The sequence below is a fragment of the Protopterus annectens genome, chromosome 1.part0 (assembly GCF_019279795.1).
Source record: "Protopterus annectens isolate FY-2018-M chromosome 1.part0, PAN1.0, whole genome shotgun sequence".
NCBI lineage: Eukaryota > Metazoa > Chordata > Ceratodontiformes > Protopteridae > Protopterus > Protopterus annectens.
Window position 1 is genome coordinate 612,587,505 of NC_056725.1, and position 18,235 is coordinate 612,605,739.

General features: G+C 37.7%; 1 protein-coding gene across 2 annotated transcripts in view; it reads left to right on the top strand.

The window, feature by feature from the left end:
* LOC122793632 (protein diaphanous homolog 1-like) overlaps positions 1–18,235 on the top strand; it is a 506,617-nt gene that overhangs the window by 421,071 nt on the left and 67,311 nt on the right. The window contains exons 5-6 of one of the 2 annotated variants that reach the window (XM_044061836.1): positions 12,105–12,218; positions 12,588–13,353. In XM_044061836.1, coding sequence (XP_043917771.1) covers positions 12,105–12,218; positions 12,588–12,684 — 211 coding nt within the window. In that variant the 3' untranslated portion in view covers positions 12,685–13,353. Of the gene's footprint in view, positions 1–12,104; positions 12,219–12,587; positions 13,354–14,382; positions 14,461–18,235 lie in introns of those variants that run through there. The other variant, XR_006363498.1, reaches the window with a different exon arrangement.

The following is an 18,235-nucleotide window of genomic DNA, read 5'->3' on the forward strand; positions in this document are numbered from 1 at the left end:
TTTAGTAATATGGTATTCTGTCGCAGTAGAAATTCAATGTTTTCATCTTTGGATACTATGTCTTCTATGTCATTAAGGGCATCTTCCATTCCATATATCTGAGTTTCCCGTTGTTTTAAAATCTCATGTATCTGTTCCATCTGTTTGGTACATTTTTCTTTAAAGCTGTCAAGTTTGTTATCCATTCTGTCCATTTTTAAAGAAAGTTCTTATATGTTAGAAAGAACAGATTAGAGTTCTTTCTTTAAAGGCAAATCCTGAGAGACTGTCTTTGAATGACTCATTTCACAGCTAGTGGTACAGACCTTTCAAATGAATAATGTGACAGGAAAAAATTCAAATATTTAGAAATTTTTTAGATAATATCCTTCTGTGTAGTATCAGGTAATTGATTTTGTTCAAAAAATGGTTTAGGATATTATAAAAATAAAATTTCCTGCCAGAAAAATAAATAGAGTACCAGAGCAAGAAAACTGTGCTGCTAGCCTGTCAATATCCTGGCCACACCCCTCCAGGAGTCAAATATTTGATGACAGTAATAGAACTATGATGATCTAGAGAGAAGAGTATAAGAAAATTCTGCTATTTCTTTTATTGTTGGTGGGTCTTGATGCAGAGAAAGCATTTGATAAGATCTGGGATTCTATGAGTAGGGCAATTGTAGCATTTATGTTCCCTGATAGAATAATAAACTTAATAAGGAAATATATGAAGGAATGGAGGCAAGAATTAAGGTGAGTGTGTGTGTGTTGGGGGGGGGGGGGCTCCTCTCTGACAGGCTCTGTTTGAACAGAAGAGTATGGCAGAAATTTCCCTTTTCCTTTATTTCCTTTATATTTAGAGCTGTTAATAAATAAAATATGAGAGTCACAAATTCAAGGATATGGCTGGTGGTGTCATCAAGAAAAGTTAGCCAGTATGGTAATCATGGGTAATTAGCTTTACTGAGAGATGATAATATTTAGTACTTGATAAATCTAGAAACATGACATTACAGTTTTGTGAAACATTTTTAGGAATGTTCACATCTTTTTGTAATATAAATAAATGAAGATAAAAAGACTGTAATTAAATGAAGATAAAGGGTATAGCTCTTAACGGTGTATCCACACATGAATTGTTTTGGCAATAGGTGTACTTATGGGGGCATGATAAGATCAAGTGTTGAGGTATATGGCTTAAAAATGATTCTGATATGGCAGCTAAGGTTATTTGGGAAGAAACTAAAAATATAATGCAAAATCGAAACGCTGAAAGCTCTTGATTATGGACACCGATTTTCAGTCCCTGGGTCTTGCATGCAGGTCTGGTATATTTAAATCGCCCAGAGAATTTCTGAATGCTGATTAATGAAGAGTTGATCCAAAATATCCATGACAGTAAAGCAAGTCCCAAGATGCAGGAAGTATTCACTTTAATAGTTGAAAATGAAAATAAAACCATGTTAAGTGTTTCCATCTTACATCTTTCATTAAGATGTCATTAGAACCTCTTGTTACAATCTACTGCTTCATCTTTTAACAGAATGAGTCACATGACATACAGTCATCTGGTATTGAGTGTTATTCAAGGTTTTTTAAAGGTACAGCCCTCAGATGTCAAAAATGTAGTTAATTTAACTATATTAAAAGACATTTCTTTACAATGAAAATAATATAACCTCAAGGTGTGTTGCTAAAAATGTTTCAAAAACAGGATATGTCACGGGGCTATGTATGTTAAAATCTTGTGTGTTTAAAAGTGTGTAAAAGGTATATTTGTTCACTGTATATGCAACATGCATTTATTGTACATGGGTTACAGCTTTGCAGTTTTCAATCTAAGAATGCTAGTAATTGAAATGTGTTCATTCATCCCCAGTGGATTGCTGCATTTAAAAGCAGTTGCCAGTAAAGTTCTTTTCCAAACAAATGAAGAAAGAAAGAAAAGAGGAAGGGGAAAAAGGCATCCATTTATTTTAATAACTTTATGACATGTAAAAACAACTAAAAATACTGTACTATAACATTTGCAGTTTATATTGTGAAAAGTTTCATAAAACTGTTAAGAAAAAAAATGTTTTAGTTACAATTTCCTTATCCTTTTTCTTTCCTCCTCCCCACCCTCAAGAGTCCTTCCAAACATTAATAATATGAAGTGAGGCAAGTGCCTTTCAGTTCCAGACACGTTTAACAAAGTCAACAAAAGTCCAGTCTTTCGATATATTCTTATACAGCCAGAGTTCACAAATATGATTGATACCTTGCAGTCTCACATTTATTCACTAATTTCCATGTTGCTGGTCTTCTTCCTGACTATCTCCTTCACTCAAATCCAGATTCGAGTTCAATTCCACAGTGCTCCCAATTCTTCTGGTCAACTCCTGTGCTTTTCTCTGTCTCCCAAGTATTTTTCCCTTGGAACAGTAGAAAAGGCGTTATGGCAAATCTCTCTATGTCCGTTATTATCAGAAGAATGAGAAGCAGAGTCACCTTCTGGTTGATGGCTCATTTTTTGTTGGACAGACTTTTGCATTTCCTCCTTAGCGTGTTCTGCATCAAAGAACAATGTTGATCCTCCAATAAAAAATATTCAGAAGACAGCTGGATACAACAACTTGAATCTCATACCTACCTCTCAACATTCCCTGATCACTGTAGTAAATTTGTTTCTGTTCTGTCTGGTGTACTGTGAATAATCATTTCCCACAAACACTCTGCTGTGTCCAACTTTTAATACTTTGCCCTTTTGCCACAGTTTTGTTAAGATCAACTCTTTCTATTGGTAGGTTTGCAGCTTTACTAATAAGGTCTTGGCTACTTTCTCATGGTCATATTTGGAGCATACACAGTTATGCCCTTTCAGTTAACTGTTCCTCCTGTGGAATGCCAGGTGTGCTTTCATAAAATGAATACAGTCTGTTCCTTCCAGTTTCTCTAGTATAGCAGAAAATATCAGGTTTTCCCTTTGTTCTCTGTCCTTTAATGCTGCCATTTTTTAAACATCTCTTCCTGAGCAGTCTCATACTCAGCCAGCCTTTTCTTCATGTCAGCCTCTGATTCTTGCAGTTCTGTCAGTTCATCTGAATATCTATTTAAAGCTTCTTCTATTTTTTCCGGCTTTTTATTTGAATCAATATACTCCTTCTATGTGTTGCCTATTTTATTCAGCTCTGAACATATTTGACTTATTTTTTTCAGCTCTGAGCACATTTGACTTATTTTTCCCCTAGATTACTGGAAGCCATGTTTTGCACCAAAGCTGAAGATTGAATTGCTTTTTGCTAAACAGCTGCAAGAGTACTCACAGTCAGTGTTTTCTCTTCACCTTTTCTAGTCTTTCAGATTCTCTTCATTTCTTTTTGCAGGCATCCAGGCAGTGTACTTACTAGCCAGTAATGGAATTTAACTAAAGTTGACAATATCGCTGGCTGCAGTTTCTCAGCTTCTGTTTCCACACTGGGAGAGCTGAAGTCAAGCTGTTGACTAGTATGCAACCATTTTGGAAATCCCCTACAGCATATCTTGATGGGAATGTTGGTAAACAAATGGCTACTCTAATTAAGGAAAGGATTCTTTTGAGCTGGGATACAGGACCTTGATTGCCTAGACTTAGTAAGACCTTACTTATTTCAATGCAATCGACTGCTAAAAAAGCACTTAGTAGAAAGTGGAAATCAGTTACAAGTTAGTTTAGTTTTTGAGATATTGAATATTGTAATGTAGATAAAAGAACTTGGGGGTGTGATATTTGGGATCTTTAGAAAAGAAAGGGAGCAAATTTTATAGAAATAGATGGAATTTACAGGAACAATGTGTGCAGAATAATGTGCAAGAGGAGTGAAGTTAAAGTGAAGGCAGGAGTTAAGCTTTTTATGTATTGTTGTGGATGAGAGGTTTTAAAGAAGGTAAGAGTGGAAACTGTTACTAGGGTTAGTTTTCTGTTAATGTATGTTAACTCTAATTACTGTTTAAAATGTGGTGTGTGTGTGTCTTTCGGCTTTTCCCGGTTAGGGGTCGTCACAGCGGAACTCCGGTCCGCTAATGATTGGCAGTAGAGTTTTATGTGCTGGCTTGCCGGGCCTAACACACAACCTTCAACGAAGGAACACCCATTCACGCATGTCGTCACACAGAAGACGCTCTAACTGAGAATCGAACGGGCAACGTCTAACTGTGAGGCGACAACGCTACCGCAGCACCACCACCGCAGTACTGTTTAAAATGTGGTAATGTTTAAAAAATAAAATAAAACAATTACCTCTTTGCCTGTACTGTAGTTCAACATGGAGCTGCACATGTCCTAAGGCATGTCACATAGCACACTTACCTGTGTGCAGCAGCTAACATTGGCTGGATAGCACACCTGCACATTTTCTGATTTATTCCAAGCCTCACACTCATCAGGTGTTGACATGTAACTGCCTGGTATAGTTGACATATGGGGGGAGAGTATACCCACTTAAGAAGTGTTGCACATCTGAGCACAATTTTGGAACAAACAAATAGGGAAACTCTGTGGGGTTCTCAGCCACTGGAGATTAATCAGCTTCTGGTGTAGCTGTGCATTCAGCACATGCATCTGCAGGGGCTTGTGCACCTGAAGAAGTGTGTGGTCTCACATCTTGAAATGTCAGACATTGTCATCATGTTATTGGACTGTTACATGCAAATACTGGCATCGTTAGCCAAAGCTACCATGCTGCCATCACCCCTCTCTGTCATGTTCATTTGCAGCCCTTCCTCTCTGGAACCGATGATTGCATAATAGACTATTAGTCCATGAATTTACAATGGGGCTATACCCTTATGGAATGCACATTAAAAACTTTAAAGCAGATTTGACATTGTAGGTATATGTAGCTTTTTGGACAGAACATTGCACTTAGACTGAAAGTTCCTATAATGTCAGATGTTTGTGTTGCAAACACACTGAATACATTGAATGCATTTGATTTCACTACATAAAACTCTAACAGTCTGCACTAACGTAGTACTTCACCAGTGGAATCACTCTTGGGTTGCACAGAGCCTGCATTTGCATCCAGACCACCATCAAGAATGCGATTGTTCCTCCAGGCTGAGAATTCATTAGGAATTCCCCAACCTCTGTTAGCCACTTTCCTGCTGTAGGTCAACCCTCATTCTTCTACTTTGCACAGCAGTTTAATGTTCATTTCTCATGAAATTATGTCTGTCACTTTTCTCCAAACCTGCTGGAGTTGCCTCTTATGGTCATCATCAGCACTGACATAATTTACCAGGCCCAGCCATATTTGCCCCATCACCTGCTGGTTTGCACCTTGCCCTGTAGGCACACGCATGCAGAAGGGCATCATTTTCTGGCTTCCTACAATTCTCAAAACTTTACATTTTTCCTTAACCATTATGATACATGTATATGTGCAGTGAATATGTTTTACGTTGACCTTGTATGGTATGGTATCATCTTCATAGCAGTAGTAGCACCCCCACCCATCAAACAGACATACACATGTCAGCTGTCACAGATTTGTATATATCTTTGCATCTGTCTACCCAGATACATACCATCTTATGTATGCTGCCTGTCATCCTCCTGCAGGCTTATGGAATATCTTTATCCTGGATTAGCCACGGCTGGCTTTAACCTTGCATAGCAGGCAGATGCAACATGGTATGCTATTCTATTCCCTGACAAGCTCTTACAGCAGTTTGGTTGTGCAATATGTGCATTACCAGCCTATATCTCCTCACATTGATTTATAATGACACCAGTTCTCATTTTCTCCAGTATTTCTGGGCACTGTTGTGTAGGTAAAACATGGTGACAGCACTTTATGCCACTATGATTATACACCAGTTAGCACAGCTTCTATGCAAATTAGTTAATATATTATGAATCTCTTTGAATTGCTTAATATTGTTACATTGCTATTTCTGCAGCAGAAGCTTTACATAAACCCTAGAATCCACTGATGGAATGTCTGTGCTCATACATCATATGGAATAAAACCTTGTGTAGCAGCCACATTGCAGTGCAGGCTTGCCTAGCATGAGATTCAAGTTTTGGTCCTTTGTATCCATGTCCGCTGTATTGCTCCTTAGTTAGTGAACTGTCTGGACATAGCTGCTGCACTGTCTCTAAAACCCAGGGCTTCAGCTTGATATGCCAAACAAAGCAGGGCATTCATTTCTCTCTCTGTCTCTCTCTCTTTTTTTTTTTGCTTAAGGAGTATAAGGAGCATGTGTTGGGCCATTGTGATGGTCAGTTTAAAAAATTGATGCTTTATGTGATATAGACAAGGTTTTGTCCTGAGCCACTGATTTTCAGCATTCTGGAAATACCGGCATCACTTTTTTGACTGAAACAGTACCGCCCTGACCTGCTCTCATGTTGTACACCTACACCTATGTTTAGCAATATTTGTGTTTCAATATGATCATCAAGAAGTGTCTGCTTAACGTTATGGGCTGCCACAGAATGGAGGAAAATTTTTCAAGCTGGCAAGTTGAATATGTTTGGGATATCATTCCACTCTTGCACCTTTCTGGTCATTTTAATGTGTTCTTTAGTCCAGTCTTTCCATTGTGTTTCCAGTATCAGGTCCACTGAAGGAGGAAGAGGAGATCCAGATGGGTGTGTCCCAGAATCCACCTGCTGCTGCAGCTGATGCCATGTCAGCCATGTCCCACAAAGTCTGCCTATCATGTGGGGAGATGAAAACTCTGATCCTGATGGCAGACTGGTCTCTCTGTCTGTCTCAGTGACAGTTGAAATATTTAGCATTTGGTGGGCACTGAGATGAACTAGCATTTGGATGCCCATGGTAGTTATTTGAAGGGCCTTCTACACCAATAACAGATTCAGTCGAGCAGCAAGCTTTGGCCATGGGGTCACCCGAGGGTCAACTGGCCTATAACATCCAGCAGTCCATTCTGCAAGCACCTTGCCTTTTCCCCTTCCTACTGTGTTATTGCCCGTACCTTTTTCATTGTCCAACCATTCTCATCATTATTTGTCTACCCTCTGTATATCTGTGTTCATCCATTGTCCACCCTACCTTTTGTACTTACACCACCCATTTGGCTGCATGTAACGTAGTTGTCTGTCTGCACATTGTTGTCTTTCCCTAAATGTGTATGTTTATCATTATATCACTTTTGCAGTCATATATGGATATATCCTGCAAAGGATGTTGGACATCCATCCAGTTTACCAAAAGTTTGGGTATCTTCTTCATGCATCTTTATTTGCTCAGGCTTGCTGGTGTAAGAAAGGTACAATGATACCAAAATTCAGAACTTACTTGCTGTTGGTACACTTTGTCAGAAGTCACATCATCTTAATGTCTTTATTATAGGCAGTCTGATTTCAAGTAAAGTTTTTTGCACAGATATGTACCCTGTTGGGGACCTACCTACCTTATTTCTCTGTAAAAAAAGTTGTATTTATTTTTGGCATATGTCTGTCAGAAAAGGAAAATGTGCATGTGGAAAGCAGATGCCTTATGTCCTGAAGGTTTTGGTCTGAACCTGTATTACTTCTGACTCTTCTTCATAGATCTCTTCCCTCGAGTTAAAAAAAAACAGAAAATTCCAGTAGAGGATTCTGAAGACTCATTTGTCCACCTGTTTTCATCAGTCTTGGACATTGTTCTGCTGAGTTAGTTTCAAAGGCCTTGGTTCATCAGTATGATTTACCTGGTCCCTTTGGTGTGGCTCTATGGGAAGCTGTTAAGGCCTAGAAAAAGCACATGGCCCGTCAGACCAGTCTTCAGGCAACGTTAGCTAAGAAGGGAAAACCTCCTATAATTCTTACCAAGAGAAGTGAATATGTATTTTGTTGAGTCCAACAACTACGCTATCTTCTCTGTGTAACAATGAAAAAAACACAGAGGAAACGCAGTATAGACTCCAGATAAAACTTTTATTGCAGTACAAACTCGTCATAGTCAAACCAGAAAATGTGCATATAATAAAATCAGAATATAACTTAACTTTTTTAAAAAACTAATTAAGCGCTTTCACCAACTAAATGTTGGCTTCTTCAGAACTAGTCTATCTTGTTATTCTGATGTTTAACCTTTTTGGTGCCATAATCTGACTGCCGTTCTTAAAGTGACATCTCCTTTCTGATATCACAACTGCGCTCAACTTACAACTTCTGGTTATAATAAAAACAAAAACAATATTGATTTCTCATATTCTTAACATTCTATTCAACAAAATTGGTTTTATTGATTTTATTGATTTTATTTTTACAGACGCTTCAAGCACACCAGGATTGAATGTCAGTATATCACTAAAACCATTTTTGTTGAATAGAATGTTAAGAATATGAGAAATCAATATTAGATTAGTTAGCAATAAGAACAAAACATTGTATGATGGTATATGTCACAATTAAATGGGCTATGAAGTCAGAAAATACACAAAGTCGATGCACACTATGTTGAATACAAAGAATTTAGTAGATGCTAATATTATAGTACAGTATTTTATTGACACTTTTGTATTATATTTTTGTATTCTATATTTTTTAATTTTTTTGTTTTTGTTTTTGTTTTTATTATAACCAGAAGTTGTAAGTAGAAACATAACTTGAAGTATTACACAATGAGCCTCAGGGCTAAGAAACGCAAAGAGAATGTGGTTATAAATAAATTGAGCGCAGTTATGATATCAGAAAGGAGATGTTACTTTAAGAGCGGCAGTCAGATTATGGCGCCAAAAAGGTTATTTAAACATCAGAATAACAAGAAAGACTAGTTCTGAAGAAGCCAACATTTAGTTGGTGAAAGCGCTTAACTAGTTTTTTAAAAAAGTTAAGTTATATTCTGATTTTATTATATGCACATTTTCTGGTTTGACTACGACGAGTTTGTACTGCAATAAAAGTTTTATCTGGAGTCTATACTGCGTACCCTCTGTGTTTTTTTCGTTCTTACCAAGAGTAAGGTAATAGTTCAAAAAATCCTGGTAAAGGAGAAAGTCGCCAGTATGTTGATGGCAGTTTGGATGTCTGATTCTTCCCCTAAAACTACCATATTAGGAACCCCAAAGAAAAGGTCTAAAAAAACTTGACCATTTGTCCCACCCATCTACAACTTCCAGTCAGAAAGGCTGTCAGGAAGACTGGTACATCTTTGCCCAGGGACCTTAAGGCAATACAGTCTTCAGTCTTACACTCCAGTGTCTACCCAGGCAGAAAGGAAAAAAAAATAATCTCCTTCCTGTGAGGTAGAGGTAGTCTCCCGTTATGAAAACTAAGGCCTTGACTATGCTTCACAGCTCTGTTCTTCCATATCCTGTGAATCTGTATCTCAGGACACCTTGTCCTCTGATTTTCCAAATGAAGAAATCTTTCTGTGATACCATGTCTATGATGATAGGGTTTAGTTGGAAGGGAGAGATTATTGGAGGCTCAGAAAAGATACTATGACTTGTTTGGCATGGACTTCCCAAAGCCCTTGGCTATCCCACCAGTACTAGGAACTTTGGAGGAAACTTTTGCTGCTGGCTACAGCTTCTCCTGATGCACAACCTCGCTGCACCATGAACAGCAGACAGACTTTATAAGGTGCCAGACTTGTAAGTTAGTTTTACATAGCCCCATTGATGACCCAGCTCTGATCTCTCTGGACAGGGACAGTAGTTCAAAACCCTTTGCTTCTTCTAACCCTGTGCGCAAATGAACTAGACAGCAGGGCTTTTCTCTTCTCCATTAGCTTTCAGAGCAAATAAGTGTCAGACACACATGGCAAAATATTTATTTCCATTTTTGCTGGCATGTAACAATCTATTGCTAACTTACCTGCATCTTACATTAAAACCACTTTGCAAAATATGGTCAGTTCTTTCTCCCACTTTACTAGGTACTCAGTAAAGTATGCAAATGATGCTGTGAGTGCTGTATTCAGAGCTGTAGCCACAAGAACAATGATGCACAGAAATGCCTGGGTCAGACTGCAGAGTTTCCATGAAGATATCAAGGCCTACATTTTAAATGTCTGTCTAGAAAAAATTTTGCTTTTTGTGGATTCATTGGCTAAGATACTTACAAATGTTAGAGGATAAAGGAAATTGTAATGCAACAGAGTGAAAAAAACATTTTCTGTCCTATGTCCTAGATACTAAAAGAATCATCAGTCCAACCATAATTCTAAATATTTTTTTTATTTGAAATCACTAAAAAGTCACACTAAAATGTATGCCACTCTTCTCACAGGAAGGAGCTAGGGAGTTATGACTTCAGTAATAGACAAGAGTCTGGGTATAATACACATCTATATCTTTGTTAAATGCACTCAATCTCTGGCAGGCTTTTGTCATCACTAATTCTACAGGATTAGCAAATACTATGAAAAAAGCCTCCATTCAGGTCATTTGCAAAGTAAGCACTTTGTCTTGTGTTCATACTTTTCTCAAGTGTTACATGCATAAAGTCTTCTGTAGTTAGGTTTTGTTTATTTTTTCTTTGTTCTGTGACACTGTGTTCTCTTACAGCATCTGCTGAAGAAGCCTGCCATAAATGAAGGTAGTACATACATGTCAGATACTCTGCTTCAGACTAGAACTTCAAAGGAATGGCTTTTGCTGCAATGTTAGCTTCATGGGTTATGCTTCAGCAAGCAGGGATGGAATGGTGGGGAATAATCAAAGAGTTCCTATTTGTGTAATTTCCATATGCATCTGTTAGCATCAGCAGATAACTAGATCCAGCATCACATTATACAACTAAAAATAATGCTGTCTAGAGCACTACTAGAGGGAGCTGACCAAGTTCAAGTCACTGGTGTCTATTGTAGGAGCCTTTCTTCCTCTTAAAGATCCATTGTTACTGTGTACCACTTAATTTTACATTTTGATTAGCCCCTTTCAGAACAGTCAGTCAAGGAAGAAAGGAAAAACTGGATATTTGGACTTTGAGATTTTTCGTCAGTTTTAAGACAGTTTGTAGTTCTGGATAAGACCAGATGTACAGAAGGTAAATAAAATCCTGGTCATTTGCACTGATTAGTAAGAAACTGACTTTTATACCAAGTGATATAGATAGGGTCATAGACTTGTTGGGGTACAGTAAATAACAGCCCATATTAGAGGCTGCCTCTGAACTGAAGACCTGGTTGGTATTCTTCACTGGGTAATGGATCAGCCCATCTTATAGCTAGTATCTCTTATAGTAGCAATGTCAGTTACTAAAGCTTCAGAACACTGTCTTGCTAGAGTGCCATAATGACTATAATTTACTTTTACCTTTAGAAAAATGCATGTAGAAGTAGTAGAGGGACAAAGCCTTGACCACAACTCTTGACAACCCAAATTGCAGTAGCAGTTGAAATGCTACAGGAGCTGTGTGGGAGTGGACGTGAGTGAGCAGCCAGTCCTGACCTTCCTTTTGTAAGGGGAGGGAATGGTGACTAAGTCTGCCACCAGCAAGTGGAATGCAGTCAGCAGCAGCTTGAGACAAGGGGTGTAGGCTTGGTACTGGCAAGGTGGTAATAGCGCTTTTTGCTTGTTGATGGAAACAGATGTGTTCTAGAGGAAGGCACAGAAAGCCTTCTTGGTGATGTAAGCACTCATTTCACCTAATAGTGGTGGGAGATAGGGTCTAATTGAAACACCTTCATCATGTGTATCTAGGTGATGTAGTTAGAGGGAGTTGGGGAAGCCATGTAGTTCCCTGCCTGGGGACAATGACTCTAGTCCCAAAACAGACAGAAGTAGTCTAGGGAGGTGATATCACACCCTTAGGACATTGAAACAAGAGTCACTCCATACCTCCTTAGAGATAAGTGGATAGGGAAAGATGCAGGCAGGGCGCAAACTCCTCCATGGCTTCTTGAATGGTGGTACTCTCCATCTGGCACTCCTCCCTCCCACCTCACACTTGATCCTAAGAGATATGAAGTAGTGGGGATATTGTTTATTACTTGTAGGAGAGGAAGCTGATGGTTGACAGGCTCAGAGAGGGAAAAGTGACATTAAAAAAAGATCATAAAACAGGTTAATGTTCAGTTGGCTGGCCAGATAAAATTTATGAATCCTGCTTGTATAGTAGAGGAGGACGAGAAAAGATATTTTTGTTTTAAAAATGTGTATGGCTTGTTAATATCTGTTTAGTAGTAATATTTTTTTCTACAGGCCTCGTCTCCCACCACCACCACCTGGGCCAGTAGGCTTTAGAGGTAGACCACCTCTCCCTAGAGTCAGAGGAATGCCACCTGGTCCAAGGAGGCCTTTCCCACATTCGAGAGGGTACGTTTATTTTTAAATGTTCTCTCTTTTTTTATCTGTATTTTGTAGTTTTTAGATTTGGTTTATCATGTGAAGGAATACCTTCACAGTAATATTAACAAAGATATTAGCATCTGATGACATATACTGACACCCTTACATTTTAGAGATGTTTTAAAGAGAGTAATATCTAACATTGTTATGTTTATCATATTTTGGAAGCCTTAAAATTATTGCATGTTTTTTTTTTAATATATCTATTAGAAACTGTAAAACAGATGTTTTTAGATAAAATTATTTGAAGTATTTAGTTTGTAACTTAAATAATCATATTGCCACAAGAGCCAAAAAGAAGAAAAAAAATTTGTATGATTTTATCGTTTTACACAGCTTTCCCAATGGACCCGGTACACCACCACCACCTCCACCTCCGCCACCTGGACGGGGCCAGAGATGGCCTGGACCGCCAGGTGGCAGACGATTGTAAAGAAGCATATTCTTAAATTTGTATAGCAGGGCGCTTTCTTTCATAAACCATTTTGGCAGTGACTGGACTAGGAACTACCTGTAAAAGTTAAAGGTGGCAAAGAATAGTTGAACATTGACAACAGTATTTTACTGCAGCCCTCATGCACCAGCTGGCACAAGCCATATAAAAATTCTGAGACTTCTGGGACTTTTTGCAACATTTTTTAATGTAAACTTTATGGACATTACATATTGACTTCTGCACACTAAACTTAAAGGAAAAAAAGATAAGATGTCTTGTTACCTGAAGGTCAAACATTCATTTAATGTAAAGAATACTGAATATTTTGTGACGTTTGAAAATAAGTACAGCTTTTAGTGTAAATTTAACATGGTTGTGTTACTCAGTGATTGTCTGTGTATAAAAAGAATATTGTGGATTTATTATTTAATTTTAATTATATATATATATACATAGATTTACATGCAAAAGGTTTGATCTTACGTAAGTGTCAATATAGTACAGAAAAAAAGCTAATTGCTGATTATCTTGAAAAGAAAATACATTATGTTTAAGTTTTTAACACGTCCTGACACACTAAAGTGTTACTGTTAAACTGAATCATGTGAATGTTAACTTGGAATGGTTATGCCAGTACATGATTCAACAATAAAAATAAGCAAAAGATTTCTGGATTCCAGATGTTCTCACCTTTCTTAAACTAAACATTTTCTTATTTATATACATTTTGACCTCACTGTTATCATGCCCAGTTCTAGAGGTAATTGAGATTGCAGTAATTTCTATACAAGTATGAAGTGCAGTTTCTTTAATTTATGTAATGCAAGCAGTATGACTTTATTTATTGAGAAACCACATGAGGTCATAATAATGCATTTACATAGTTATGATAATTTTATTTGTATATTGTAAAAAAAATTAAGCAGTGTATACATATTAATATAACCCAGTGGTGCATATGTAAGCAAATGCTTTGAAAAAATTCTGGAAGATGTGATTATTTTTACAGTTGTTGAAGACAAAATATCACAGATGTATACACAGTATTTTTAAAGTGCAGAAAATCTTACTGTTAAATATTTTAAACTATAAAATCCTTGTTTTCTTTTGTGCTGAGGGCTGAAGTCAGTAATCCAAGCATTTGGTGCAGTTGAGTTCTTAAACTTTAAGCTTCCCTATACTGGGTCCTAAAGCTTCAAGCAGAATAATACATGTGAAGAAAGCCAAAAGTTTTTAAGGTATGGGTAAACATACTTCATGAAAATCACAGTAGATGGGTGTATCTCCTCTACATCTGGCTTCCAGAGAAAAAGATATGCCAAACCTTTACAACCATTAAGTCAGTACACGTTGATTTAAAGGTAGTGAAGCATGCAACATTAATAACTTCTAGAGTGCATGTTGTAACTTGAATATCATCACAAAAAGTTAAAATATTTTTTTTTTTTTTTACTTTAGTGAGTATGAAGCCACCTTTCCTAAAAAGGTTATTTAAAACACTGTTTATAGATTTTTACTGTAATGTATTTATGCTCAAATAATGTGTTTTGATGAGAAGGAAAATGTTATAAAATTTGTCTTGAGGTATTTCAATTTAATTCAAATATGTGTCTTATGCTTCTACAATATAATATATAATATGAAATTATATTCTGCCATATGGTGAAAAAATTATGCTGTTGTTGTCTCCTAAAGGGTAACATAGTCACCCTTTGAGGCCAACTGGAGGTGGTATGCTGACCTTTGAGGAATCAAGTCAAGTCCATTACTGAGGTGAGAGTGTTTTAAACCATTTTTGCTTGAGATGCCAACTATATTTTTCTTAAATAGTTGTTGAAAGTCTTGATGTGGCTGTAAGAATGTCCAAAGAGAAGATTGTCCTGTTACAGAATCGATAACCAAAACTATCAAACAGAAGATGAAGTTGTGGCAGCGAACTTATGAGGTCTGTATTTGTAACCAGAAGGAAAGAATGGCAGAGAGTTGTCTTTAATTTGTCTCATATAATAAGTGAGAGTGAAGTGTCCTGTGTTACTGCATATATTAGACCAAAGCTGGCTCATTGTGTATCATACGAAATTCGTTCAGGTAAGTGCTTGGTAAACATTTTGGCAACATTTCATTCCAAGGGACACATACATGAGAACATTGCAGCAAGTTCAGCATGCTGTGACTGAAAACAGGAAGGATAACGTGTTTATTATTATATATTTAAAGCTTTTTTAATTTGATTTTGGCCCCTGCAAGGCTAACCATGAACCCCTTACACCATTTTCCCTTTCTTCTGCTGGGAGTTGTACCCCACATCACCCCAGGAAGTTGGTGGCATCTTTCCATTGGGAATTTAACTCACCAGACTTATTTTTCATTTTGCCTTTTAGCAGTGGATGGAAGAGACAGGTACATGGAAGGCTGTCATCCTGGGAAGGCGCAGGATCCTTTTAACAGTGACAGCTCTGCTGAAGTAGAGTTTCTTTCCATTTTCTTACATTCCATGCAGCTAATCATCAAGCTCCTTCTCCTATCAGCTGCTCAGTTGACCTATTTGTTTCCTCCCAGTGATGAAAAATCCACAGTCCATTTATTCCCTTTGGGGTAAGAGTTGAGCACCATGAGTGGTGCTGTCATTTATAGTAATAATTTATTCCTGCTTTCCCCTTATGTTTTCCCCACACTTGCCACATTAGCATTTTTGAGGTTGAGTGTGCACGGAATATTATGGAACTCTTGCTCACTTTCTCAAGTAGAATAAGCCGGCAGAGAGCCCCCCCCCCCCCAAAAAAAAAAAAAAACAACTTCAAACTGATGCTTCACTGGGTTCTCCAGCATGCAGCCAAAAGATGGGCTAGAATATGCACCCCTTAGCACATCCTCTTCCTCTTCCAACCATGGGAGGTTAGCTGACAACAATAACTTCATTCCTGTTCCATTGCCAGGACTTCTAATCAATCCTTGGTCATACTCAGGGATTTATTATCAGTTTGTTATGCAGCCAACGTACTATCATATTACTGTGTTGCTTTGTGCTGCTTGGCAGGATGAGCCACCTATCATTAGCCATTTTTCAGCAGCTTTGTTGATCTGTCTCCTTAAATATATTTGCTAAAGTAATCCACCACCAGTATGAGCAGCAGTAGACTCAGAACTTAATCTTGAGGCACACCCACTCCCACTAGAAAACCCCTTTTGTGAATCCAAACACTGTTCTTTCTTGTGTCAGTGGATGATTGTACAAAGCCTGCAGTAATTCTACCAGTGTCTGTGACTTTAAACCATCACACAGAATTGACACTTCATATATTCTGATACACTATGAAGGCATTCTGAAGTCAAATTTCTTTACCTGACAATTTACTAGTCATGCAGTTATTATGCATAGAATACTAGAAGACAAGGAAATATAATTATGTATAGTAAGTAATATGCATTTATTATATAAAGGACAACATAGATAGCAGAGTTACTGTACTGTGATGTAAGCATCAAAAGAGTTCATATCTGGCAACAAATTCATTCATTGTTATATAAGCATATTAAATACTGAGACTGCAGCAGCTTGCTTGGAAACACCTTTACATAGACAAGAATCAGTAAAATGAATAGTGGTGCTAATGTAATAGAAGTGTAGTTAAAATCTTAAGTAGAGCTGCTGTATGAGAGGGGAGATAAGTTTATCAGGATTCTTTTACATGGTGCTCATGGATGACTGATAACAAAAGGGATTTGTTTATGATGAAGACAGTCATATTTACAAGATGTTCAAGTCCTAGATTGTTTGTGGGATGATAAAAGATGCTTTATATATACTGAGTCAATTCTCCAGCTCTGGAAAGTAGGAAGGTAACTTAGTTTGTTAGATGCATCCCTGCCTGAGTGATGCAGCACATCCTTGCCATCTCTGTACATGGCTAGCAATGTACAGCCATAAGCATTATCACCCCCCAACAGCTTTTGAGAAGGCCATTTGTGAAGCTTGATGATAACAAAGCGCTTAGTCTGTGTTCTTGTAGTACTCCCACTGAGATGGGCCTAAAACGGGCTTAATTGTGGATATTTTGTCTACATCTTGGAAGAGAGACATGGAGGTAATGCATTGGGTTAATAGTCTTTAATGCAGCAGTTCATGACTGGACAGGTAAAAGGGCTTGGACATTTGACAAACCATCACTGTCTGTTTTCCATAGTGAAGACCATTGATCTCAGTGGTCATGAATTGTCACACAAACCACTGTAATGTGACCTTAGAAGCCATGCTGGCAGATATTTAATACATTTTTTGTATGGTTATGTGTATTTGTATGTGACTGAGTATCAGTTTCTTCATAATTTAAAGATGTAAAAAAGAAATGGATTAGTATTTGAGTGACTGCAAGAAGAATTCTTTTTGGCTAGAGGATGGCATAGTGACACATTGAGTAGCATTGTTGCCTCACAGTAAGAGGTTCTCAAGTGGATTGGCTTTGTGAGGTGTCTGCATGTCTTCCCTGTGTTCAAGTGAGTTTTTTCGAGGTACTGTGGCTTTCTCCCATATCCCAAAGTCTTGTGGTAGGAGACTGGCAGCTTTTAATTCTCCCTAGATGTGTGTGCGGCACATGTATGACGCAGAAGAAAGGCCTAACAATCTATTTAATATCCCTTATTAGAAAACCGTGTGGATGGCATTTGCTGTTTATAGGGCCTTTTAAACGACAAGAATGAGATTATGTTATTAAATGCTCAACTTCTCTATCCTTTTTCTCTCTGTTTACTGTCCCTGCTATGAATAAACAACAATACAGCATTTAAAATATTTAAAATCTACTGTTTCTCTCAACTAGATCAGTACCTTACTGTACTGTGGTGGTTTCACTTTCAAAAAACTTTTATCCCACCCTAGAAAAGCTTGCTGCAGTCTCTAATTCATTGATGTCATCAAGGCCAATGAAGGCAGGTAGTTTTCTGGCCAATTCCCTCCCCTAAACTGACATCACCATGACCGTCCTAAAAACCCACCCATCCTATGATGTCACAGTTCCCTGGTCCTTCCCCTACATACAGAAAGTAAGGCTATAACAAGGAAACAGTACATTAGTCAAGTCTCCTGCTGTGAACTGCCAGTCACAGCAGGTAACAGCTCAAACTGCCCTTAGCACTTTGACAGCAAGGGAAGGTAGGTGTGAAGGGGGAGATGAGTCAAAGTAGTACAATTCAGGCTTTACAAAAGACTGTAATTTAGCCATTCTAAAAAGAAGCAGCAGTAAAAAGCATGTTAAAAGTCTGTTCTATGGCATTTGCACTGTGAAATTTTCTTAAAACTGACTGAAAGACAGCAGTGTCTTCAGGTAAAATCAATGCAGTGACAGGAGCTTTAGGAAGAAAGAGACCTGTGTGATGTAATTTTTTACAGACAAGCATTGCATTGTTGGATAACAAGAGGCATACTAAGCAATCAGAATTACTTCAAGATGCCTGACCCCATGTAGTCAGACTCAGAAATTACATATAAAAATATTTAAAAACCTGTAAATAGTCCCAGAGTGGTGTTAAAATGTAGAAAACACCAAACCAT